This window comes from Stenella coeruleoalba (assembly GCF_951394435.1).
Source record: "Stenella coeruleoalba genome assembly, chromosome: 3".
NCBI classification, from domain to species: domain Eukaryota; kingdom Metazoa; phylum Chordata; class Mammalia; order Artiodactyla; family Delphinidae; genus Stenella; species Stenella coeruleoalba.
The window spans coordinates 55,321,214-55,347,003 of NC_137148.1; the positions used below are offsets into that span (position 1 = coordinate 55,321,214).

Genomic DNA, 25,790 nt, shown 5'->3' on the forward strand with positions numbered 1-25,790 from the left:
CTTAACACGCACGGTCTGCCATGTGTCACTGGTCATAGTACGCAAGTCTCCTTCATCCAGTGCCAAACTTTTTCAAAAATAGAAAGGAGGGGGATTGCAACCTTGCGAGGGTTGCAAACCCAACTTTCCGGAGGGTTTGCTCTCACCTTTAACAACCTTTCCAGAGCTCTCCTAGCTGTTGCCTTGAGGTGCGGTGGGGGTGAGGGCACCGACCCGCCCGAGCCCCAGGCGACAGTCCGGGCCTGACAAAGCCAGGCGGGGCGAAGTTCAGTTCGGCCCGGCCCCGCCCCCGGCGCCCAATCCCAGTTTCAGAGCCGCGGGCGGCGGGCGCGCACTTCCCGGCGGCTGCGCAGGTGAGCTGGGCGCCAGGGGTGGGGCCCACGTGACCGGGGCGTGGGCGGGGAGGGACCGGCGGACCCCGGGCAGGCGCGCGGCGTCTGGGGTAGCCCTCGGCGTCCCTCGGCCCCTAGGAACGGCGCGCTCGCTGCGCTGCCGGCCACTACCTGCGCCCGAGGCCGGAGGCCGACGCGGTAAGGGGTGCGGGGCCCCGGGGAGAGCGGGGCGCCTGGGAGGCTGGAGGGCCCCTCGGCCGGCCAGGTTTCATTCGGCGGACACAGGTGCCGCGCGAGACGCGCCCACCCCCGGCCGCGAAGCCCCGGTCCTTCCGGGCGCGGGGTTACCCCGAGCTGGGCACGTCCGGCCCGATTTAGTTCCGGCCACTTTGGGGACAATTTCGGGAGACGAAGAGTGTATTTTCCCTCTGACGTGGAGACGCGCACCTGGGTGGGCAGAGCTGAGTACTGAGTGAAGTTGGTGGGTCGGGGACGTAGCGCCGAGCCGCGGCCTGGGGAGGGACCCCGGACGAGGATGCTCTGTATTCCCGGGCACTCGCTCGAGGGTTCAGTTCAGAGCGCAGGGGATTTCCCATCCCCCTGGAAACCCAGAAACGTCTGAAATCGTCCCCTTTCTCGGGGCCAGCAAAACTTTAAAGCCAGATTAGTGGTGATTCTGTTGGTGTAAAGGTGACCAACTGGATTCCTGTAACACTTCGCTGGGGAGAACCATTTCTCCTCCCACAGCTTTGACTTTCGGAGATTTGTGTGTCAACAGAATGGAGTCGGGCCCCGGGGGCTGGAACAAAACAAAGACCAGCTCTGCCTCAGCGTGCTGATTCTAAGTGGACTCTCAGTGACACCCTGAGAGATGCTAGGGGTATCCAGACATTGAACTGTGGTAAAATACAACTGACCATTATTCCCTTCCAAAATCACATAATTTGCTATTCCACAATTCTTCAAATTTGTAATTTTGGCTTTTTATATAAACACTGATAAGGTGATCTAATTCAAATAAGCCACATTTCACAGGTGAGCATGAATTAAATCCATTATAGTGAAGCATACTTTTGCCAGTGAGTTGAATTAAGCAACCGGTGTCCTTTAAATGCCTGTATAGCAAAGATATTGAAGGATATGTAAAACTTGCTAAAGTTATTTGTTGTGCTTTTGCCTCTACTATTTTTAGGAAAATATATTTCAAGAATTATAGTAGTACTATGCATTCCTAGAATTTAAATGTTTTTAGACAACAGATAAAGCGATGAAAGACGAAAAAGTAACTTTTAATTGCTATCATTATAGAAATTTTTTTCTGTACTAAATTTTTTTCTCCTGCTTTGCATTGGGCACCATGCTGAGACTCACAGTTAATTCTCTAAAATTGGAGTGGCCCATTAGAAGACCCTAGAATTTAGACCTCTTCTCCATCTCCACCCCCAGGTGATTGTATTTAGTCTGTGGTAGTATATACACTTCTGTGGGTAGACTGCCTACTTGATATCTTTACCTGGACTTCTAACAGGTATCTCAGACTCTCTTCAGGCTGCTTCTCCCAGGACTAAGCTGGAGGGTTGGAGAAATGTTGCAGATGAAATGATCTGGTGTCTGGGATTTGCTTTAAAGTAATCTATTGACAAAAGGAATACGGTAGAGGGTATAGACGAAACAAGATTGGTCATAAATTGATAATTGAAAGTGGTTGATGGGCACATAAGGGCCCATAATACTGTTCTTTCCACTTTTTACTGTGTTTGGAAATTTCTAAAATAAAAATGTTTAATTCCCTGAACATAGAGTGTAACCTCTTCTTGCTATCTTCGTTGCTACCACCATGGTCCATTGGATTACAGTTGGACAACACAGGTTTGAACTGCAGGGGTCCGCTTATATGCGTTTTGGGGTTTTTTTTCCAATAAATATGTACTGCGGTGCTGTGTGGTCTGCAATTGGTTGAATCCGTGGATTCGGGACCACAGCTACATATTACCAACTATAAAGTTACACTTGGGTTTTTGACTGCGAAGAGAGTTGGTGCCCCTAACCCCTGTGTTGGTCAAGCGTCAACTGTATTTCAGTGGCCTCCTAGCCAGTCTCCCTCTTTTCACCCTTTTCTCCTGGAAGGTACTCTTAACAGAGCACCCAGAGTGATCTGGTTAAAATACGTCATATCATGTCAGACCTTTATTGAAAATTTTCCAGTGGCTTCTCACTCCCAGTAGAAGCCTAAATCTTTCTAATGATTTTTATTTATTTTTAAAATTTATTTTATTTATTTGTTTGTCTTTGGCTGCATTGGGTCTTCATTGCTGCATGCGGGCTTTCTCTAGTTGTGGCGAGCAGAAGCTACTCTTCATTGCAGTGCGCAGGCTTCTTATTGTGGTGTCTTCCCTTGTTGCGGACCACGGGCTCTAGGTGTGTGGGCTTCAGTAGTTGTGGCACGTAGGCTCAGGAGTTGTGGCTCAAGGGCTCTAGAGCACAGGCTCAGTAGTTGTGGCGCAGGGGCTTAGTTGCTCCGCGCGTGTGGTATCTTCCCGGACCAGGGCTCAAACCCGTGTCCTCTGCATTGGCAGGTGGATTCTTAACCACTGCACCACCAGGTAAGTCCCTCTAATGATTTTTAAGCCCTAATGTTTCAGATGGCCTCAATTCTACTACTTACCCTCTCACTCACCCTGCTGCTGCCTCCATTCCTTAACAGTTCTCGAACATGCCAGGCACTCCCACTTTAAGGCTTTTACACAAGCTGTTCCATCTGTGTGGAACACTTACCCCTTATACCTGCCTGGCTTCCTCCCTCATTTCCTTCATTTCTATATTCAGATGTCATGTTCTCTCTGAAGACTTCCCTCGTCACTCTGTTTAAAATTATAACACCCTGTCCATACTGTACTTCTTATCCTCTTTCTTAACTTTGTTCCTTGGCATCTGATATATTTCACTTGCTTTATCTATCATTTGTCACCCCCGCTCCCCCACTGGAATTTAAGCTCCATGAAGGCAAGGATTTCCATTGGCTTTGTTCACTGATACATCTTCAGCAAGCCTGGTGCATGGCAGGCACTCGGTAAATACTTGTTGAGTGATAGATCTCCATTTTACAAAGTAAAACAAAACAAAGCCTTAGGAATTTCTAAATTGTTCAACACCGTAAAGGTGGGATTACCAGCTTTAATTTTGAGACCTTTATAGTGCCAAGTACAATGCCATGTGTCCAGCGAGTCTTCAGTAAATACTCATGAGCAGTTTGAGGGAGAAAATCATTGTGCCTTAAACATAGTAGTTATATTAGCAAATAGTTTCCTTTTTACATACATGTCCAGGTTATTGATTTCATGAAGGAAATCAACAGGTTTGATAAAAAGTGCTTTTTCTATGCTTTATTTTTCAGGTGGATTGAATACCCTGTAAGATACTTTTTGAGTCTTTCCATGGCAACAGCAAGTCACCTTTAAATAATTGGTCTGGAAAGAGTGATGTCCATGGCCATTGCTTTGGCTCTGTGCTGTACTTTCAGGGAATCTTACTTAGCCTTTGGTGATTTTTTTTTTCTGAGATTTCAATTTTTTTATATCTAGTATCAAGTGTTATACTATTAGAGTGGAAGAAGCAACTCCCGTAACGTGACTTCCCGAGTTAGAAAAGAAAGGGACTCTCCACTCCCTGTGTTTATCAGACTGCTTCTCCTGGGCCATTCCAAAGCAGACTTGAGTTAATGAAAGTGAAGAGTATTTGCTGACCCATCACATTTTGGTATGTCGACCCTTAAATATGTTGATTTAGATATTTGAGGACAGGACTCTTCCTTGGAGTGTGTTAGCGTCCTGTATTGTTAAAATTTAGTCTCATTTTTGGTTTTTTGCATTTTGTTGTTATAGGGCTCATAGGTAAATTCAACTTATGTTTTAATCAAGAGCGAAGGTTTAAAAGTTTGATTGCCCTTAAAATCTCATAGAATGATTAGTAGATCCCTGGCTAACATAATTGTTACCCATGTTTAAAGTGTACATAATTTATGTTGTCATTTTTATATATCATAATAATTAGATATGATCATGTTGGTTTCCTGAATGTGATCATTTGCTACTAAGTGAATAAAACCAGCATCATTGAAAGGATAAATAACTAAGCATAAGTGATAACTTTAATCTCGGCCCCAGGTGTGAACATCACAAATGTTGTCAAATGACGGAAGATCCAGGAATCGGGACAGGCACTACGATGAGGTCCCAAGGGACTCAGACTATCAAGATGGCACCGTAAGAACCTTCCAGACTCTTCACGACAGTGAGCTGGCTGTGAGCGCTGATCCGTTGCCACCACCCCCTCTCCCATTACAGCCACCATTCGGCCCAGAATTCTACTCAGGTGACACAGAGGAACCGGCCGTAGCACCAGATCTCAAGCCTGTAAGGCGCTTTGTCCCTGAGTCCTGGAAGAACTTCTTCAGAGGGAAGAAAAAGGACCCAGAGTGGGATAAGCGGGTGTCAGACATCAGATACATCTCCGATGGAGTGGAGTGTTCACCTCCAGCCTCTCCTGCAAGACCAAACCACTGTTCACCCCCCAACTCCTGCGAAGATCCTCAGGGCGGGTCAGAAGGCAGCTGTCGTTCCCGGAAAGAGGCCGAGGCAATGTTTCCCCACGATCCCTACGGATCCCTAGGCCGACGCACACACACAGCCCGAACCTACAGCGAGAAGGTGGAGGAGTATCACCTGAGGTATTCCTACATGAAGTCCTGGGCAGGCCTGCTGCGGATTCTGGGCGTGGTGGAGCTGCTTCTGGGGGCCGGCGTCTTCGCTTGTGTCACGGCGTACATTCACAAGGACAGCGAGTGGTATAACCTGTTCGGATATACACAGCCCTATGGCATGGGAGGCGTTGGTGGCCTGGGCAGCATGTATGGGGGCTATTACTATAGTGGCCCCAAAACCGCTTTTGTGCTTGTGGTTGCTGGATTGGCTTGGGTCACCACCATTATTATTCTGGTGCTTGGCATGTCCATGTATTATCGGACCATTCTTTTGGACTCAAATTGGTGGCCCCTAACTGAATTTGGAATTAACATCTCCTTGTTTATCTTGTACATGGCCGCAGCCATAGTCTATGTGAATGATACCAACCGAGGTGGACTCTGCTACTATCCATTATTTAACACGCCAGTGAATGCAGCGTTGTGCCGGGTGGAAGGAGGACAGATAGCAGCAATGATCTTCCTCTTTGTCACCATGATTGTTTATCTCATTGGAGCTTTGGTTTGCCTAAAGTTATGGAGGCACGAGGCGGCTCGAAGACGTAGGGAATTCATGGAGCAACAGGAGGTAAGGGATTTCGTGATCTTTGTTCTTTCTTTCTGTTTACTCCTTAAATATGTATAGTTCTCAAAACAAAGCTGTTGTTTTTAAGGGTCTGAAGTTCAAAAGGCCCCACTCAGCATCTGACATGTTCTGACCAGGATAACCCACTCTGGTGTGTCATTTGTAGAATGTTGCAGGTAGACCCCAGATGTGTAATACAATATATAGTTTGTCGGTTGCAGTATTGTCTGTCTGATACTTAAGGGGAAAACAACTACTGAATTTCTACAAAGAAGAAATGATGATAATACCTGCATAAGATTATATAAAAGCCCTATTAAAAATATTTTTTTTGGAATGGTAGCAAAAATGTTAGAGTATGTTCTGCTAACATCATTATTCCCTGAAATAAGTTGATGTTTTGCTTTCTTCTAAGGAGGAGGAGTGTGTAGTAGAATTTCCTGTGCCTCTGAAAATGTCAGTATTACCTTAAATATTTTCTTAATTTTAAGTCAACTGTACCGTGCATTTTTTTCCCCACTTTTCCAAAGACTTCCTAGGTACAATGGCGGATGGTGTATATCGGGCAAAACTATAGCTAAAAATAAAATCCTTCCTTATATACTCAATAACCTACGTATTTACTCACTGACCTATGTATTTTTTTAATCATATTCATAACAGCAAAAAACTTGACTAACTTTATAATAGGTACCTTATGTGTTCTGTACAGAACCCCATACTCTAGTGTCATAAAATATATTTATCTTACTAGAATTTGACATAGATTCAAGTTGTTTCTAAAAATTTATCTCAGCACTGTAAGCATTTTTTTTTAATTTATTTATTTAATTAATTTATTTTTGGCTGCATTGGGTCTTCGTTGCTGCGTGCAGGCTTTCTCTAGTTGAGTTGAGCGGGGGCTACCCTTCGTTGCGGTACGTGCGTGGGCTTCTCATTGCAGTGGCTTCTCTTGTTGTGGCGTGTGGGCTCAGTAGTTGTGGCTCGTGGGCTCTAGAGCGCAGGCTCAGTAGTTGTGGTGCATGGGCTTAGTTGCTCCACGGCATGTGGGATCTTCCTGGACCAGGGCTCAAAGCTGTGTCCCCTGCATTGGCAGGCGGATTCTTAACCATTGCACCACCTATTTTTTTAATTTACATCTGTGTATACAAAGTAAGGAACTTTAAATTCTAATCAGTGTGAAATCCAGATAGTGAAGCACACACTTCCTTATAATTTTATGTAAGTTTAATAACAATGGAGTTCTTAATATCATTTCAAATTCTACATGAATATGACTGTTATAAACAGTACTTTTATTTCTTTTCCTTTTCTCAACAAAAATTTGTTTTTATAAGACTTCACATAATGGTTAATTAAACTTGAGTCACCTATGATTCCTGTTTGTGTGTTGCTGTAACTTCCTAAATGTTAAAATACACAATGGCATATAGCTTTTTTCTATTAATTTTATAATTTAACCATCCCAAACTCTTTAATTGTGCAAGGTAATAGGAACCAAGAATAAATAAAATCTAGGTAATTCAGAACAACTCACATAAGAGTCACCACTATCTCCATATTTCCAACTCTGCTTTCTGCTCCTGATTGACAGGGAATCACAGTTATCCCTCCTCCTCTGGTTCTCCACTGGCCCATGAAAACGTGGCCAAAAGAGTAGGAGGATCATGTGTACGGTAGAGAATCAACATCTGTAAAGTTGAGATTGGGCTATAGATGCAAATGGACAAAAATATTTGCAAAGTAGCTTCACACACCTCTGAAAAGTCATTTTAACTCTTTTTGTTCCAGATAAATGAGCAGTCATTGCCATCGAAAAGGAAAATGGTAAGAGTAAAGCTCACGTTATATTTTATCTCTAGATTTGTTAAATAATTTTCTCTCTTACCTGTTTATCTATAGAGTAGACCATCTGTCTGTAAAAGTGTATCTGTTGCATTAAGTTCATAATACGACTTTCAGCTTTCTTTTCTTTTTTTTTTTTATTCTTTTTAAAATTTTATTTATTTACATTTTGGCTGTGTTGGGTCTTCGTTGCTTGCGTGGGCTTTCTCTAGTTGCGGCGAGTGGGGGCTACTCTTCATGGCGGTATGCAGGCTTCTCATTGCGGTGGCTTCTCTTGTTGTGCAGCACGGGCTCTAGGCACGCTGGCTTCAATAGTTGTGGTGCGCGGGCTCAGTATTTCTGGCTCGTGGGCTCTAGAGCGCAGGCTCAGTAGTTGTGGCGCACAGGCTTAGTTGCTCCGCAGCATGTGGGATCCTCCCAGCCCAGGGATCGAACCCATGTCCCCTGCATTGGTAGGTGGATTCTTAATCACTGCACCGCCAGGGAAGTTCCTCAGCTTTTTTCTAATACTAAGAGGACCAAATCAGACAAGGCTATTTGAAGCATCTTTTAATTGTGTTAAATGAAGCTTCTACAGTGAACCTAGTTGGTTCTCCTTACATATTTAAATTTAATTTTTAAAAAAATTTTATTATTTATTTATTTATTTTTGGCTGCGTTGGGTCTTCGTTGCTGCACACGGGCTTTCTCTAGTTGCGGCGAGCCAGGTCTACTCTTCATTGTGGTGCACGGGCTTCTCATTGCGGTGGCTTCTCTTGTTGCAAAGCACAGGCTCTAGGCACGCGGGCTTCAGTAGTTGTGGCACGTGGGTCTAGAGCACAGGCTCAGTAGTTGTGGTGCATGGGCTTAGTTGCTCCGCAGCATGTGGGATCTTCCCAGACCAGGGTTCAAACCCGTGTCCCCTGAATTGGCAGGCAGATTCTTAACCACTGCGCCACCAGGGAAGTCCCTAATTTATTTATTTATTTATTTTTTAAATTTTTTGCTGAGAAGTGGATTTCTGGATGAAAAGCGGTGTACATTTTTGTTTTGACTGCTAGATTGCCCAATAGAAATTCTACCAATTCCCACCCCCAACAGCACTACAGGCTTCCTCACACCCTGACCAACACAGTGTCAGGAAATTTGTTAGCATCTATCAACCTGATAGGTGAAAAACGGTACTAATGTAGTTATAATTTGCATGTCTCTTATCAGGAGTGAGGTTGAGCATTTTTCATATATATATGTTTGCATTTTCTTCCTATTAACTGTCTGTTCATATCCTGTCCAGGTTTTTTTATTGGGTTGCTGATTTGTATAAGTTCTTTTGGGTTAAGTGCATTCGTTCTGAAAATACGTTTGATGAGGTTCTTTTTAACTTTATTCTCTATGTTGTAACATACAAATATTACTTGAAAATGTTTTGTTCATGCTGACATATGGAATTTATTAAGTGGATGAACGGCAGCCTATCCAAGCGATCATAATTAATACATTGCTGTCATCATTCATTCATTCATTGAACAAACATGTCACAGGCTGTGGGCCAGTGATATGGATACAACAATGGCATTATCTCCATTTTCCAGGGGCTTACAAATCTGGTGAAAAAGAAAAACACAGATGAAAGATTAGTAGAGTATGAGAGAGAGGAAGCCAGCAGGAAGTACAAAATTAAAGTAACTTGCTTAGAGATTTGTGTTTCTATGACATCTCAGGAGATCAATTTATGAATGATAATGTCTCAAATTCAGCATTATTAAATGCTGAATTTAACAGTGGTTTTTATTTTTTATTTTTTTATTTTGCGGTACGCGGGCCTCTCACTGTTGTGGCCTCTCCCGTTGCGGAGCACAGGCTCTGGACGCGCAGGCTCAGCGGCCATGGCTCACGGGCCCAGCCGCTCCATGGCATGTGGGATCTTCCCGGACCGGGGCACGAACCCGTGTCGCCTGCACCGGCAGGCGGACTCCCAACCACTGCACCACCAGGGAAGCCCTTTTTTTTTTTCTTTTTTGGCTGTGTTGGGTCTTCATTGCTGTGCTTGGGCTTTCTCCACTTGCGGCGAGCAGGGGTTTAGCGGTGCACGGGCTTCTCATTGCAGTGGCTTCTCTTGTTGCGGAGCATGGGCTCTAGGCACACAGGCTTCAGTAGTTGTGGCACACAGGCTCAGTAATTGTGGCTCACAGGCTCTAGAGCGCAGACCCAGTAGTTGTGACACACAGGCTTAGTTGTTCCATGGCATGTGGGATTTTCCTGGACCAGGGCTCAAACCCGTGTCTCCTGCATTGGCAAGCAGATTCTTAACCACTGCGCCACCGGGGAAGTCCTTAAATGATTTCTGACACGTATGTAAAGTCATCTGAATTACAGTTGAGCTCTACTGTGGTTTTCTTGGATATCCATAAATCGTTAGAAAGCAAGAGATATCTGACCAGTTCTGACTGACCAGGCGTGGGATGAGTGAGGCTGGGATTAGCTGGTCTACAGAATACTGAAGAGTTTCTCTCTCACAGTGCAGTGTGGACCTAATGTTACAAACCTCTACAATTTACACACTGTTCATAGTATTAGAGCAATGCTGCTTTGTGTGTGTGGGGGGGGCATTTTGTTTGTTTGTGGGGTTTTTTGGCTGCACCTTGTGTCATATGGAGCTTCCCTGACCAGGGGTCAAATCCGAGCCCCTGCAGTGGAACCACGGAGTCTTAACCACTGGACTGCCAAGGAAGCCCTTGTTTATTTTTTTATTGTACTTTGTTTTAACTTCCTGATTCCCTTGTGTTTAATTTGTTTTAAATGTTCATTTATTTATTCAACATTTTTTGCTTCAAGATACACATTTCAATTAGACTCAGTGACACTAACAATCAGTAAGCTAAATAGATCATCAGTTTTAAGCTGTCTGAAATATACATATCAGGGGACTTCCCTGGTGGCACAGTGGTTAAGAATCTGCCTGCCAATGCAGGGGACATGGGTTCGAGCCCTGGTCCGGGAAGATCCCACATGCTACAGAGCAACTAAGCCCGAGCACCACAACTACTGAGCCCGTGTTCCAGAGCCCACGTGCCACAACTACTGAAGCCCGCGCACCTAGAGCCCGTGCTCCGCAACAAGAGAAGCCAGCACAATGAGAAGCCTGCGCACCACAACGAAGAGTAGCCCCCACTCGCCGCAACTACAGAAAGCCTGTGTGTAGCAACGAAGACCCAAGGCAGCCATAAATAAGTAAATAGACAAACAAACAAATCAGATATACTTGAAACTGATAAATAGTAGTTGCCTTTAGGAGGGTAACTGGCTAACTGTGAGGGGACAGGTAAAGAGGGAGACTTACTTTCCATTATGTATCCTTTTGGACCTTTTGAATTATACGTTATGTCTATACATTACCTATTCAAATTTTTTTAAGTTTTAAAAAAGTTAAGTTAGTAAATGCTCATTTCAAATATTGAGATAAGCAATGTAAGGCTGATATTTAAATAACTAATAACACTGCCCTTTGTTTGAAATCTAAGTGCAAATTCCCTAACCTGTGGCTGACTTCCAGTGTTAGTACAGAGACGTAAGTGAGTTTGACCAAATGGAGAGGGCAGTCTTCTAAACTCGGAGTCATCGTTAAGAATGGCTTTGGCAGGGCTTCCCTGGTGGCGCAGTGGTTGGGAGTCCGCCTGCCGATGCAGGGGACACGGGTTCGTGCCCCGGTCCGGGAAGATCCCACATGCCGCGGAGCGGCTGGGCCTGTGAGCCATGGCCGCTGAGCCTGTGCGTCCGGAGCCTGTGCTCCACAACGGGAGGGGCCACAATAGTGAGAGGCCCGTGTTAAAAAAAAAAAAAAAAAAAAAAAGAATGGCTTTGGCAGATCATTGCCAATACTCTCATTCAAGATTGCCATGTTGCTATAACCCACTGGTAAATCCTACTCCCTCAGAGGGACTGACTAGGAAACTTACAAATTTTAGCCTGACCTGGAACGATAACCTTTGCTACATCACAGCCCAGTAAGAGTTCTAAAATAAAATTCACTGCAGGGAAAAGATCAAACTTAATCAGACTTTGGTTTAGAAAATGGATCTGGATTAGAAGTATTGCTCAGAATGGAAAAGAGGCCTAAAAACATATAAGAAAAAATATATAAGGAGACTCACTTTCTAAAAGTTGACACTCTTGTTAACAGATGATATCAAAATCTGAAGTCAGAATGTTCACATCAGGAAGTATGTTTCGGAACATCTCCAGGGGCACAAGAGAAGAATCTCTTTGCTTGGTGGGGGTTAAAGGTGGTATGCCTTTTGCGGATGTTGACTGCACAGCACCAGGCTGGGTGGGACTGTCTCACCAAGCTGCAGCGTGGCAGTGACACAGCAATGGTGGTCATTCTTGGTCAGGATGGATCTTATGGGCCTTCTGAGCAGTCCCTGAGGTGCTGGGACTTACCAAGGGGATTAAGTGCAGGGTAGAGTCAACCTGAAGGGCTTGGCTGAGCTGGAGGAAGTTGCCCCAAATGATGGGGTAGTCTGCTGCGGCTTCTGCAGGTGGTACGGGATTAGGAAGATCTGCTGGAGAGTTCTAGGTAGGTCTTTTCAGCTGCCCTGGAAGGCTGGTGCCTAGTATGTCCAGGGTGTGTTGCAGCATCTCAGATCCTGAGAGGTCCTGGAATAATCGGGAATAACCTTAGCGGAGTTAGAATCCCCATTCCTAAGACTCTTTGAGAATCGTATCAGTCCAATTAACGTCTGCTCGTCTGCTCGTTCAAGATATGGGAGCAGAATGCAAAGAGCATCCTTTCAAAGGCCTCTTTTCCTGGGAGATGGGTCACTGTGGATCAACGTATTTAAATGTATTCAGAGACAGAGGCAATCTCATGACTTAATTGAGGAACCTCTGTTGGACTTACCAATGGGAACCTTATAGGAAAGGTTGAATCTCCAGCTTCTCATTGGGTATGATTTTCCCCTGCTTCCTTCCCAGTTCTTGGTAGGGAAGAATTTGCAGATGACCACAGGAGGGGCAGTGTAGTGTGGTGAAGAGAAGATAAACTTTGGAATCAGGCAAATTTGAATTTGAGTACTACTAACTCTGTGATTCAGGGGAAATTACTTACCCTCCCTGAACTTAGTTTCCTGTCCCTTGTCTGGAACTATCAGCTAGGCTGTCCCTTCTTGTTTTGTATTTTCACGAACACAATTTTTAAAAAGCAAATAAGGTCATTTAAAAAATAAATAATATATATAAAGTAAGATCAAACAGAGAAAGAAACAAATTCTAATAAGTCCCTACATGTTGAGTAGATTGCTTTTCTAAACTAGAAAAGTCAGAATCTAATCTGGGTATCAAAAGTAATAGTGTGGGTTTGGGATTGGGGTCTATGCATCATTACATCTATACGCTCAAAGGGAAGGAGAATCAGAAATTGGACAAAAGCACCCTGAAACACATGTCTGGCTCTCCCTGTTTCTAACTTGACAGCGTATTCATTCAGCCCATTTTGTAAAAATTAATTAATTTTATTTTTGGCTGCGTAGGGTCTTCGTTGCTGCGCATGGGCTTTCTCTAGTTGCAGCGAGCAGGGGCTACTCTTCCTTGCAGTGCGTGGGCTTCTCATTGCAGTGGCTTCTCTTGTTGCAGAGCACGGGCTCTAGGTGCACGGGCTTCAGTAGTTTTAGCACATGAGCTCAATAGTTGTGGCACACAGGCTCTAGGGCGCAGGCTCAGTAGTTGTGGCGCACGGGCTTAGTTGCTGTGCGGCATGTGGGATCTTCCTGGACCAGAGCTTGAACCCGTGTCCCCTGCATTGACAGGGGAATTCTTAACCACTGCACCACCAGGGAAGTTCCATTCAGCCCATTTTTAATTTGAAAACTTAGTAATTATATCCATAGCAGTACTTACCCCATGGCTTAATTACTTTCTCTTGCTTCATAGTAAAGCTTTTCTTATATGTGCTGACAAGGCTGGTTTTTGCTAGGTGCAAAGAAAGGTCGTGAAATCTGGGGCCGTTTGTTTGTAATCAGGAGTACTGTTTGAAAGTGGTGTGTCGCAGGGCTGGAGCCCAACTACCTCCTTCCCATGAAGGACCGAAGAGATTTTAATTTTTTGAGTCATATCTAGTTCTAGATATTTTTTCCCCAGTAGGGTTTTCTGCACTGGTGGTCAGTGAGGTTCACCCAAAAAGAGTGAAAGAAAATTTTAAGAGCATAATAACAGAAAAAAAAAAAAAAGTAAAGCAGGTGAAATAGTCTGTGTGGAAATATTCTGACTTCTTAGAACTCTCCTTTTATATTAAAAGGTGAATCTTGGAATTAGAGATGGGCAAGTAAGGAAAATGAATAGTTTATGCTTCAAAAAACTTTACCTGAGGGGGGAGAAAACTCATATGGACTCTCCTCCACAACGTGACTACCTGGGTAGAATTCGTGATTTTGACCAGGAAAACCGAGCCTGACACCTGGGGCTGCTGACTAGGGAGTCAGTGTGCTCCCTGGCCACTCCTCAGGCAGCCGCGGGAGAAACGGATGGTTAAATACTTAGAAGCTAAAAAGGGATGCCATGAAATGGAAATCCACTTATTTAAGCCAAGAAAGTTTCCCCTAATTTTAATACCATGATGGATTTTCAAGATTAAACATAAAAGAATTCATTAGGATGAAGAAATGGCATCCCGACCAGCGAGGAACAAAGTGGGATAGATACTGACCTCAGAATATGTTTCCTAAAATACTCTTGTTTGATCTCCTTTCCTCTGGGTTTTCTGCTCCCCACTCATGTTCTTGCTGTTTGGGGCCGATGGCTGGGCGTCCTTTCTGGCCGAGGGGACCTGGTTCCCCTTTCACCCAGCGCCTCGGGTGCAACCTTCCCCTCTTGGTAGCCCTACCCCATGGCAGGTCAGCAGCCTCCACGTCTAATCCGACTAATCCACTGATCTGTGGGCTGCGCTATTTGGTGAGTTAACAGCTGGTAGTTTCTGGAATGAGCTAATGTTAAACCAGAACTCAAAGGCAGCCTCAGAGGTAGAGAAATCAGGAAACAAAGGATTTTAAAAGCTGCCTGACAAGGTAAAGAGCAAGGTTTTTTAAAATCTTGTTTTATATTTTGTTTTCAATGGAGTCAGGTCCCTCCCGAGCAGCTCAGTTATTAGCTCAGTGAGTTTAATTCAGCGAGCATGGACTGAAGCCCCAAGGGGTGAGTGGAGGGGGCTTTCTTCTGTGTCATGGGATCAACATGCTCTAGCAGGATGGCTTTGCCCGCCCCCTCCCCATCACAAACTCATTTCTAGCTTTAGGATTGAGCGGTATACATTTAAGTAAACTGTTTCCTCGTGTTGCTCATTTAAAGAATCAACGAGCCAAAAAAGTGCTGGCTTGTTTGGTTGGTTGGTTGGGTTTTGGTTTTTAGGTGGTTTTTTTTGGCCGTGCCATGCAGCTTATAGGACCCAGGCCCTCGGCCGTAAGAGCGAGCAGCTGTAACTGCTGGACTGCCAGGGAATTCCTGGAAAAGTGCTGGGTTTTCATTGTGGCTTTTCCACTCAGAGCCTTGAGACCTTGGAGAATTTACTGAACCTCTCTGAACCTTGCTCCTTTATGTGTAACACGGAAACCCCTCTCCTGGCATCCACCAGCCTCACCAATTTGGTTGGTGTTCTGGGTGCTGCCTAGTGGGGCCCCCAAGCACTCTTTTCCCAACCCCAAAGCTGCACATCCACCTCGCCCTGCCCGTTCTGGAGTGGGCTCCCCTGGGTCTTACACTTCCGCGTCCCTCCTGTTGGCTATTTTAGCTCTTTTTAAAAAAAAAAAAATTATTTATTTATTTATTTGGCTGCATTGGGTCTTCATTGCTGCGTGCCAGCTTTCTCTAGTTGCAGCGAGCGGGGGCTGTTCTTCTTTGTGGTGCGCAGTCTTCTCATTGCGGTGGCTTCTCTTGCTGCGGAGCACAGGCTCTAGACATGCAGGCTTCAGTAGTTGTGGCATGCGGGCTCAGTAGTTGTGGCACGTGGGCTCAGTAGTTGTGGCACGTGGGCTCTAGAGCGTGGGCTTCAGTAGTTGCAGCACGCAGGCTCAGTAGTTGTGGCTCGTGGGCTCTAGAGCGCAGGCTCAGTTGTTGTGGCACACAGGCCCAGTTGCTCCGCACATGTGGGGTCTTCCCAGACCAGGGCTCAAACCTGTGTCCCCTGCATTGACAGGTGGATGCTTATTAACCACTGCACCACCAGGGAAGCCCTATTTTAGCTCTTAAGGTCTGTCCCCATGCTTCCTCCTTGGGCATTTCTGTCTCATGTTCTTTCCCCCTCTTTGAATGGATCCTTTTCCTACAGAGACCTCTAGGAGCTCTCCAGTGTAGAAGCCAGGTGACTTAAACCACTGTCTCCAGCATTCCCGTAGACCTCTTCAAGGAACCGCAGGTTAAGAACACCTGGGAAAGTAAAGCCATCCACCGCCCTTCCCTTGGTTTTGCTTGCTGTCTTTTTCAGATGATGAAACAATGTGACTCGTCCCCCATTCTGACCTACTTAGTGGCTACTTGTAATTGATTCATCTCAAGTTGCTGGTGTCATTTTTTTCTCTTTCCATTTAAGTTGACTTGTTCCTTTTTTTTTTTTTTTTGCGGTATGCGGGCCTCTCACTGTTGTGGCCTCTCCCGCTGCGGAGCACAGGCTCCGGACGTGCAGGCTCAGCGGCCATGGCTCACAGGCCCAGCCGCATGTGGGATCTTCCCGGACCGGGGCATAAACCCATATCCCCTGCATCGGCAGGCAGACTCTCAACCACTGCGCCACCAGGGAAGCCCGACTTGTTCCATTTTTATCGCTGAATTTCTTATTTTGAACTACATTTTCTGTTCTTTTACAATTAGTTGGGGTATACATCTTAAATGTACTTAAGACACATTTACCATTTCATTATCCACCTTTGATGATCCCACAACTGGGATTAGAGTGTGTTTAATCTATTATGTACTCTCGTAGCTCACTGTTTCCTTAACTGTTACAGAAGTGTTCTGAACAACTCTGTGACTATAAAACACGTAATTCTGAAGGGAAATTGTTGATTGCTGTCTCTACTCTTCTTCCTCCTGCTCCCACCCCCCAGGTTTCTTCTAAGAATAAAGTTGGGATTTTTGTTTGTTCTTCTGCCTTCATTTATAAATAAATCCTCTTTTTCTCTCTAACTGTAGTGTGACATGGCCACCGGTTGTGACAGACAGAGAGACCAAGAAGTTAATTTTAAAGAACTGAGAGCAACAAAAATGAAACCTGAGCTACTGAGTGGACATATCCCCGCTGGCCACATCCCGAAACCAATCGTGATGCCAGACTATGTGGCGTGAGTATCTACCTAAGTCCTTCTTCAAGGTAAAAATAGAGAGGTTCCATTTGGGTTTTCTCTTTTCTGTTTGTCTACAAGTTAATACTCTGCTTAAAGTCAATTATATTTGAACAGTTGTTTGTTTCCTGGGAGGTAGTATATCGAATTGAAGGTACAGTATGGTCGTTGAGGAATAAGCTAATAAGCTAATTTCCTATTCCTCTTGTTTTAGTGAAAAAGTTATCACTTCAGTTTATTTTTTTTCTTCCAGTTTTATTGAGATATAATTGACCTATAGCAGTGTATAAGTTTGAAATGCACAGCATAATGATTTGACTTACATGCATCCTGAAATGATTATCACAGTAGGTTTAGTGACCATCCATCATCTCATATAGATAAAAAATTAAAGAAATAGAAAAAAAATTTTTTTCTTTGTGGTGAGAACTCTTAGGATTTACTCTCTTAACTTTCATATGTAACATACAGCAGTGTTAATTATATTTATCATGTTGTACATTACATCGCTAATACTTATTTATCTTATAACTGGAAGTTTATAGGTTTTGACTACCTTCATCCAATTCCCTCTCTCCCTACTTCCTCCCCCCGCCTCTGGTAACCACACATCTGATCTCTTTTTCTATGAGTTTGTCTGTTTGTTTTTGAAGTATAATTGACCTACAGCACTGTTAGTTCCTGGTGCACAACATAGTGAAATGTGTATTTCTGTACATTTCAAAATCATCCCCAGGATAACTCTGGTTATTATCTGTCACCGTACAAAGATATTACATAGTTATTGACTGTATTCCCCATACTGTACATGTTGTACCTGTGACTCATTTATTTTGCATCTGAAAGTTTTTACCTCTTAATCTCCCTCACCTATTGCTTCACTTCCCCCACTCCCCACCCCTCTGGCAACCACCTGTTTGTTCTCTGTACCTATGAGTCTGTTTCTGTTTGGTTATGTTTGTTCAGTTATTTTGTTTTCTAGATTCCACATGTAAGTGAAATCATACAGTATTTGTCTTTCTCTGTTTGACTTATTTCAGCAAGCATGATACCCTCTAGGTCCATCCATGTTGTTGTAAATGGCAAGATTTCATTCCTTTTTTTTTTTTAACTTTTTATTTTGTGTTGGAGTATAGCCGATTAACAATGTTGTGATAGTTTCAGGTGCACAGCAAAGGGACTCAGCCATACATATGCATGTATCCATTCTCCCCCAAACTCCCCTCCCATCCAGCCTGCCACATAACATTCATTCTTTTTTATGGCTCAGTAATACTCCTTTCAAACATTCTGTGTCTTTTGATTGGAGCATTTAGTCCATTTACATTTAAAATAATTATTCATAGGTGTGTACATATTGCCATTTTGTTAATTGTTTGGGAGTCGTTTTTATGGTTCTTTTTTGTTCCTTTCTTCTTCTTTTGCTCTCTTCCCTTATGATTTGATGACTATCATTAGTGTTATGTTTGGATTTCTCGCTCTTTTTTGTGTGTGTATCTATTATAGATTTTTTTTTAAATATTTATTTATTTGGCCACACGGGGTCTTAGTTGCGGCATGTGGTATCTTCATTGTGGCATGCGGGATCTTTAGTTGCCACACGAACTCTTAGTTGCGGTATGCGTGTGGGATCTAGTTCCATGACCAGAGATTGAACCTGGGCCTCCTGCATTGGGAGTGTGGAGTCTTAGCCACTGGACCACCAGGGAAGTCCCATCTATTACAGATTTTTGGTTTGGGTTACCATGAGGTTTATACATAGCAAACTGTATATATATATATATGTATCTATCTGTGATTAAGTTGCTGATCTCTTAAGTTTGAACACATTTTAACAACCCTATATTTTTGCTCTCCATCCCCAGCGTTTACTGTTTTTGACATCAAATTTTACATCTTTTTGTTTTGTGTCTCCCTTAACTACTTATTGGGGATATAGATGACTTTATGACTTGTGTCTTTTAACCTTCCTACTAGCTTTATAGCAGGGCTGATTTACTACCTTTACTGTATATTTGCCTTTGCCAATAAGATTTTTCCTTTTGTAATTTTCAGATTTCTAGCTGTGGCCTTTTCTTTTCTACTTAGAGAAGTTCCTTTAACATTTCTTGTAAAGCTGGTTTGGTGGTACTGACTCTTTTATCTTTTGCTTGTCTGTAAAACTTTTGATCTCTCCAACAAATCTGAACAAAAACCTTGTCAGGTAGAGCAGGGGTCCCCAACCCCAGGGCCGCGGACCGGTACCAGTCCCTGTTAGGAACCGGGCCGCACAGCAGGAGGTGAGGGGTAGGCAAGCGAGCGAAGCTTCATCTGCGGCTCCGCATCGCTCCCCATCACTCACAATCCACCTGACCCATCCCACACCCCCACCCCGTCCATGAAAAAACTGTCTTCCATGAAACTGGTCCCTAGAGCCAAAAAGGGTGGGGACCCCTGAGGTAGAGTATTCTTGGTTGTAGGTGTTTCCTTATCATCACTTTAAATATATTACGTCACTTCTTTCTGGCATGCAGAGTTTCTACTGAAAAGTCATGTGATAGCCTTATGCCAGTTCCCTTGTAGTAAATTGTTGCTTTTCCCTTGCTGCCCAGGTTAAGGAAGTTTTCAGCTATTATGTCTCCAAATATGTTCTCTGCCCCTTTCTCTCTCTATTCGCCTTCTGGGACCGCTATAATGTGAATGTTAGTATGCATGATGTTGTCCCAGAGTTCTCTTAAACTGTTCTCATTTTTTTTTTTCTTTTCTTTTTTCTGTTCCGCTTGAGTCATTTCCACTGCTCTGTCTTCCAGTTAGCTGATCCACTGCTCTGTATCATCGAATCTACTGTTGATTCCTTTTAGTATATTTTTCATTTTAGTTACGGTATTCTTCAGCTCTGCTTAATATGTCTTTTTATTTTTTCACTCTTTGTTTAAAACTTTTAACTTCTCACTCTGTTCATCCATTCTTTCTCCCAAGTTCTTTGAACATCTTTACAAGTATTATTGGGTAGTTTGCCTATTTCCACTTTACTTGGTTTTTCTGGAGTTTTATCGTGTTGCTTCACTTGGAACATAATTGCCTGTAGCCTAATTTTGCCTAATTTGCTGTTTTATTTCTGTGTGTTTGGTAGGTTGGTTTTGTTTCTCGACCTTGGAGAAGTGGCCTTTTGTAGAAGACGTCCTGTGTGTCCCAGCAGCACACTCCCTTCTGGTCACCAGGGCTATATGCTCTAAGGGTGTCCCCTATGTGGGCTGCATGGGTCCTTCTGTTGTGGCAGGCTGACTACTATGGGTGGTCTGATAGGCATGGCCAGCCCCCAGTCCTGTTCGTTGCCAGGCCCTGCCTTGTGTGGAGGCTACCAGCCACTGGTGGGTGGAGCTGGGTCGTAAGGTTGCTGTCTATGGAGTCCTGAGGGGTCCCAGGGCTAGTGCTGGTCCATGGATGGGCAGAGCTGGTTTCCAGGGTTGGTGGTTGCAGGCCTGGGGATCCCATATCTAGCGTCAGCCTGCTTGAGTGAGACCAGTTCCTGACATGGCTGGCTGTGTGGGGTCCAGGTGTCTCAAAGCTGGTGTCAGATCCCAGGGCAGCTGGCTTAGGGGCCCAGAGTGTCTCAGTGCTGACGTTGGCCTTCTGGTGGGTGTGCTGGCGTCTGGGGGGTCCCATGACTTCAGCCTGCTGGTAGACAGGGCTGGGACCCAGGGGATCCTGGGGCTAGTACCAGCCCGCTGGTCGATGGGGCCAGGTCCTGGGGTCCTGGAGCTAGTGCTGGCCCACTGGTGGGCAGAGCTGGGTCCTGGGGTCTCTGGCTGCAGGGCCCAGGCGTCCCAGAGCTGGTGTTGGTCCTTTGGTGGATGGGATCCTGGCCCCATCCACCAGGGGGTTCAGGGGATCTTAAGACAGCTGGCCTCTTGGTGGGTGGCACTGTGTCCCCACCTGGCAAGCTGCTTGGCCTGAGGCATCCCAGTACTGGTGCTGACAGGCTGGTGGGCAGGGCCCAGTCCCTTTGCCAGCAAGCTAGAGGGAGGATTACCAAATGGCGCCTGCCAGCACCAGTGTCCTCGTGGTAGAATGAGCTCCCCAACATAGCTACTGTCAGTGTCTGTGTCCCCAGGGTGAGCTCCAGTGGCCTCCTGCCTCTGCAGGAGGCTCTCCAGGATCAGCAGGTGGGTCTGACCCAGGCTCCTTTCAGATCACTGCTTCTGCTTTGGGTCCTGGAGCATGTGAGATTTTGTGTGCGCCCTGTAAGGATGGAGTCTCTATTTCCCACAGCCCTCAGAGTCCCGAAAGTCAGCCCTGATGACCTTCAAAACCAAACATTCTCAGGGCTTGTCTTCCCAGTGCTAGGGAGCCCAATGTGGGGCTTAGACACCTCACTCATTGGGGAGACCCTCTGCACTTGCAATTATCCTCCCATTTGTGGGTCACCCACCCAAGGGTATGGGTCTTGACTATACCATGTCTCTACCCTCCTATCCATCTGGTGGTGCCTGCTTTGTATCTTTAATTGTAGAAGATATCTTCTGCTAGTCGTCCAGTCTTTCTCATCAGTAGTTGCTCTGTAGATAGTTGTAACTTGGGCGTGCCCGTGGGAGGAGGTGGGCTCAGGGTCTTCCTCCTCTGCCATCTTGGCCACACCTCAACTTTGGTTTATTTTTTTTCCTCAGGAAATACCCTATGATTCAGACGGATGATGAACGAGAACGCTATAAAGCTGTGTTCCAGGACCAGTTTTCAGAGTACAAAGAGCTCTCTGCAGAAGTTCAAGCCGTCTTGAAGAAGTTTGATGAGCTGGATGCAGTGATGAGCAGATTGCCGCATCGTTCAGAAAACCAGCAGGTGAGTGCCTGCAGCTGCCGGGGAGGAGTTCTGATGGCGGAAGGATGAACTCTGACTTCGTCTGAAGTGGAGAGAAGGCATAACCATCTGCATCTGCTGTCTAGGAAGCTCACTGGCAGGGTGACAGTTCAAAATATATAATTTAATGCCTTTTGCCTTCAATTATTAAACAGTATTTTATTTTCTTACTTAAGTAAAGTGTAAATTTGCCTAACATACATACCGGGTCAATCAGGCTCCCAAAGGAGACAGATAGCACACTCTAAGGTAATTTGAGGTAATTTGAGGAAGGTTTATTCACAAATGGTGGACGGGGGTGTAGAGGAGCTGCTAGTGGCCATGCATTCTCCAGGGTAAGTCACAGCCAAGCAGTTAGCACCCCAAGCCCAGAGAGCACAGTGGGTAGGGACGGAGAGTGGATCTGAGGCTGCATACATGAGCTACAGGGCTCATGCTTCAGACCAATAACCGTGATTATGGCAGAGAGGAAAACGAGGGTGGAGATGGCAGTCATAGGGGACTGAAGTGTTTTCTCTAATGTTCTGTCTTTTTTTTCTTCACATTTTAATATCTGGGAAATCAGGATGCCCTCATAATCAATGGCATTTTTTACCTGACATATATTTTTTCATTGAGAAATGATTCGCATACCATAAAATTCACTGCTTTTAAGTGTACAATTCAGTGGGTTTTAGTATTTTCACAAAGGGGTATAACCGTTACCACTGTAATTCCAGAACATTTTCATCACCCCCCAAGAAATAACCCATACCCATTAGCACTTTTTCCCCATTTCCCCTCTCTCCAACCACTGACAACTACTAACGTACTTTCTCTCTGTATGGGTAAATGCAGTGATATAATATGTGGCCTCATGTCTGGCTTCTTTTGCTTAGCATCATGTTTTCAAGGTTCATCTATGTGTCAAGAATCAATATTTCATTATTTTTTGTGGTGAAATAATAATATTCCATTGTATGAATATACCACATTTTTTTATCCATTTATCAGATGATGGACAGTGGGTTGTTTCCACTTTTTTTTTGTTTGTTTCCACTTTTTGGCTATTATAAATAATGCTGCTATGAACATTTGTGTGTAATATCCTATCCTTTTTAAAGAGAATGTATTCATCTAATCTATTTGTGTAATTGAAATTTTAAAAACATACAGCATTTTTTAGTAAATGTCAAATGTATGTATATATAATATATACACACGTTTTTTATATAGATAGATAGATAGATTCTTCTCCTGAGGCCTGCATTAGTTGGGCATCTTTGTTTCGACCAGACCTTTAAGTGTACATTTAAATGAGTTGTAATTCCAAGTCCTCTAAGCCAAATGTCTAGAGTAGTGACATTTTCCCAGTCTTGGAGTGATGGAAGGGTGTTGGCTAAGACATGCCAGTACCAGGAAGCAGGAGAAATCCAGCACATACTGCAGGTTCAAGGTCAGTTAGTACCATTTGGAGAACAAGCAAGGTCCACAGGTCCAAGAAGGGTGACCAAGTTTAGATGCCCTCAAAGGAGTGCAGGAAAGAAGGAGCAGGCACCAAGCGTCGGGATCACCGCAGGTTGGGCAGAGCAAGCTGGTTAACAGACATAACGCTGAGAAACCTGAGCGTGACGTGTGGCCTTTGAGCCCAGACCCAGAGGCGTCGGGTGTGTAGGCTGTGTATGCGTGGGCAAGGGCTCAGGCTGTGGTGTGCGATTGGGGGTGGGAGGGTCCTGCTTACAGCAGGTGCTGAGAAACTGAGTCCTCCCACAGTCCTCCCACACAATCTCACAATAGTCATTTCCTTTGGTTTTCAGCATGGCTTGGCAAGTAAGTAGCCAAATGACAGCCAAATGTAGTGAGTCTCGGTGTCTCCTCCAGGCCTTATCTAAAGTGGAGATATCAAGTGTATTACAAAAATGAACTTCTTCACAGGCTGAGCTTTGCGGTGGGCAAGAGTCTGCCGGCAAGGCTCACTCGTCCCCTAGCGCATCCCCAGGGAAGTGTCTCTGTGCCCAGCGGGCCTGCTGGGGGCATGGGTTCTCACACACACCTGCTCATGCACCCGTGAAAAATTAAACCATCACATGACTTTTCTAAGCCCATCCAATAGGAGTTTTGCTCAAAATAATCTCTCCGGTCCTCACCCTCCTAATTCAGTCTCTGACTGACTCTAGGATAGATTTTTACAGCTCTCATCTCTGCTTGCGTCTCCAGCACAGCACCCCTGCCCCCAGGCAGCTAGTTCAGTCCCAGGCCAGGACCTGTTAATGTAGATGACAACTGAATAACCAGGTTCATCTCACTGATGGCAAGCAGTCAAAACACAAACAATACTCATGATCTTAGTATGTGAAAAACATTGAAGAGTTAAAATATATTGGGAAAGGGATGTGGATTTGTGATGGACAATGTTCTCAGGGGAAGCTTTTAGAACATAATTATTACATTTTATTTTGTATTTATTAGGTGTACAGTGCTTCGCAATCTCCAAAGCATAGGTTTACCTGGATAAATGAGGGCATTGCTCTAGTAACCTATTTCCTTTGGATAGACTATTCAACCCTTTAACAAATTTCATATTTATTATTAAACTTAGAATAAAGTTGGAAGGAGCCTCATATTAGCTATTTTCAAAAGTTGAATAGTGTCAACTTGCCAAAGGGGATGAAAATGCTACCTAATTATAGCTAATGTGGTTATTATGTGCCAAGCACTTTAGAAGGATCATTTCAAATAAATGAACCTTCTCACAACACTATGAGACAGTTATGGTTATTATTCCCATTTTACTGATAAGGAAACCAAGCCTTACGGTAAAGAGCTTGCCCAAGTCACACCACCGGCAAGCAGTGGCACTGGAACTCGGTCCAGGTTTTACACGAGCAGGGGCCTCGCCCTACTGTTCATCCCTGGATCTCAGGGCCTGGCAAAGAGTAAGCCCTCAAATATTTATCCAGTGAGTTGAATTTGTTCGTGTATGAATATTTTCATTATAGTCTTAGGTAAAAATTGTTTTCTGTTCTTATGCCCACTGTACTCTTGAGACATTCTTGAGATATGATGTGAGTAACTGCAAGTATTTTCGTTCACATATACAGTATATTATTTTTAGGAACATGAGAGAATTTCAAGAGTCCATGAAGAGTTTAAGAAAAAAAGGAATGTGAGTAAAACCATTTTCTTCTTTAAAGTGTATTCTTATCCAGGTACAGTGGTGACTTTAGATTCTTGCAGCTAAAGTAGTTCTTTTTTTGTATTTCTTAAGATGCTACTTGTTAGGGACCATGGGTGGCTGCTGGGTGCCTTTTTTTTTTTTTTTTTTTGCGGTACGCGGGCCTCTCACTGTTGTGGCCTCTCCCGTTGCGGAGCACAGGCCCCGGACGCGCAGGCTCAGCGGCCATGGCTCACGGGCCCAGCCGCTCCGCGGCACGTGGGATCTTCCCGGACCGGGGCACGAGCCCGTGTCCCCTGCATCGGCAGGTGGACTCTCAACCACTGCGCCACCAGGAAAGCCCTGGGTGCCTTTTTTTTTTTTTAATTTACCTTTTGGCTGCGTTGGGTGTTCGTTGCTCTGCGCGCAGGCTTCCTCTAGTTGCAGCGAGTGGGGTCTACTCTTCGTTGCAGTGCACGGGCTTCTCATTGTGGTGGCTTTTCTTATTGCAGAGTGCAGGCTTCAGTAGTTGCAGCACACGGGCTCAGTAGTTATGACACGTGGGCCCTAGAGCACACAGGTTTCAGTAGTTACAGCGTGTGGGCTCAGTAGTTGTGGCGCACAGGCTTAGTTGCTCTGCGGCATGTGGGATCTTCCCGGACCAGGGCCGAACCCATGTCCTCTGCACTGACAGGCAGATTCTTAAACACTGAGCCACCAGGGAAGCCCCTGGGTGCCTTTTCTTCTCGTCTCTGTCCTGAATACATTCTGCTGTGTCCTGATTTAGGAACCCAGGGAAATGAGCACCCATATAGAGCTCTTCACCCACATTTCATTCACAAAGATTAAGTTCTTTTACAGGTTTCTAATTCCATCCTTAACTTAATTGCACAAATTAGTAGAGGATGGAGGGAGCTTTTATTAATCCATTAATTACTTTTTAATGTATTTTAATACTCAAGAGTGCCTCAGCTCTCTACTTCGACTCAATTTCGCGTGAACCAAAGGCTTCTAAAAA

At 44.7% G+C, this 25,790-nt stretch overlaps 1 protein-coding gene across 3 annotated transcripts in view; it reads left to right on the plus strand.

Moving 5' to 3' along the window:
• Window positions 1-185: 185 nt before the first annotated feature.
• The window catches only part of MARVELD2 (MARVEL domain containing 2), a 27,872-nt gene continuing 2,267 nt past the window's right edge, over window positions 186-25,790 (plus strand). The window contains exons 1-7 of one of the 3 annotated variants that reach the window (XM_079917977.1): window positions 186-530; window positions 3,727-4,088; window positions 4,496-5,659; window positions 7,448-7,483; window positions 16,655-16,803; window positions 21,450-21,621; window positions 24,734-24,784. In XM_079917977.1, coding sequence (XP_079774103.1) covers window positions 4,511-5,659; window positions 7,448-7,483; window positions 16,655-16,803; window positions 21,450-21,621; window positions 24,734-24,784 — 1,557 coding nt within the window. In that variant the 5' untranslated portion in view covers window positions 186-530; window positions 3,727-4,088; window positions 4,496-4,510. Of the gene's footprint in view, window positions 531-3,556; window positions 4,089-4,495; window positions 5,660-7,447; window positions 7,484-16,654; window positions 16,804-21,449; window positions 21,622-24,733; window positions 24,785-25,790 lie in introns of those variants that run through there. The other 2 variants (XM_079917975.1, XM_079917976.1) reach the window with 2 other exon arrangements.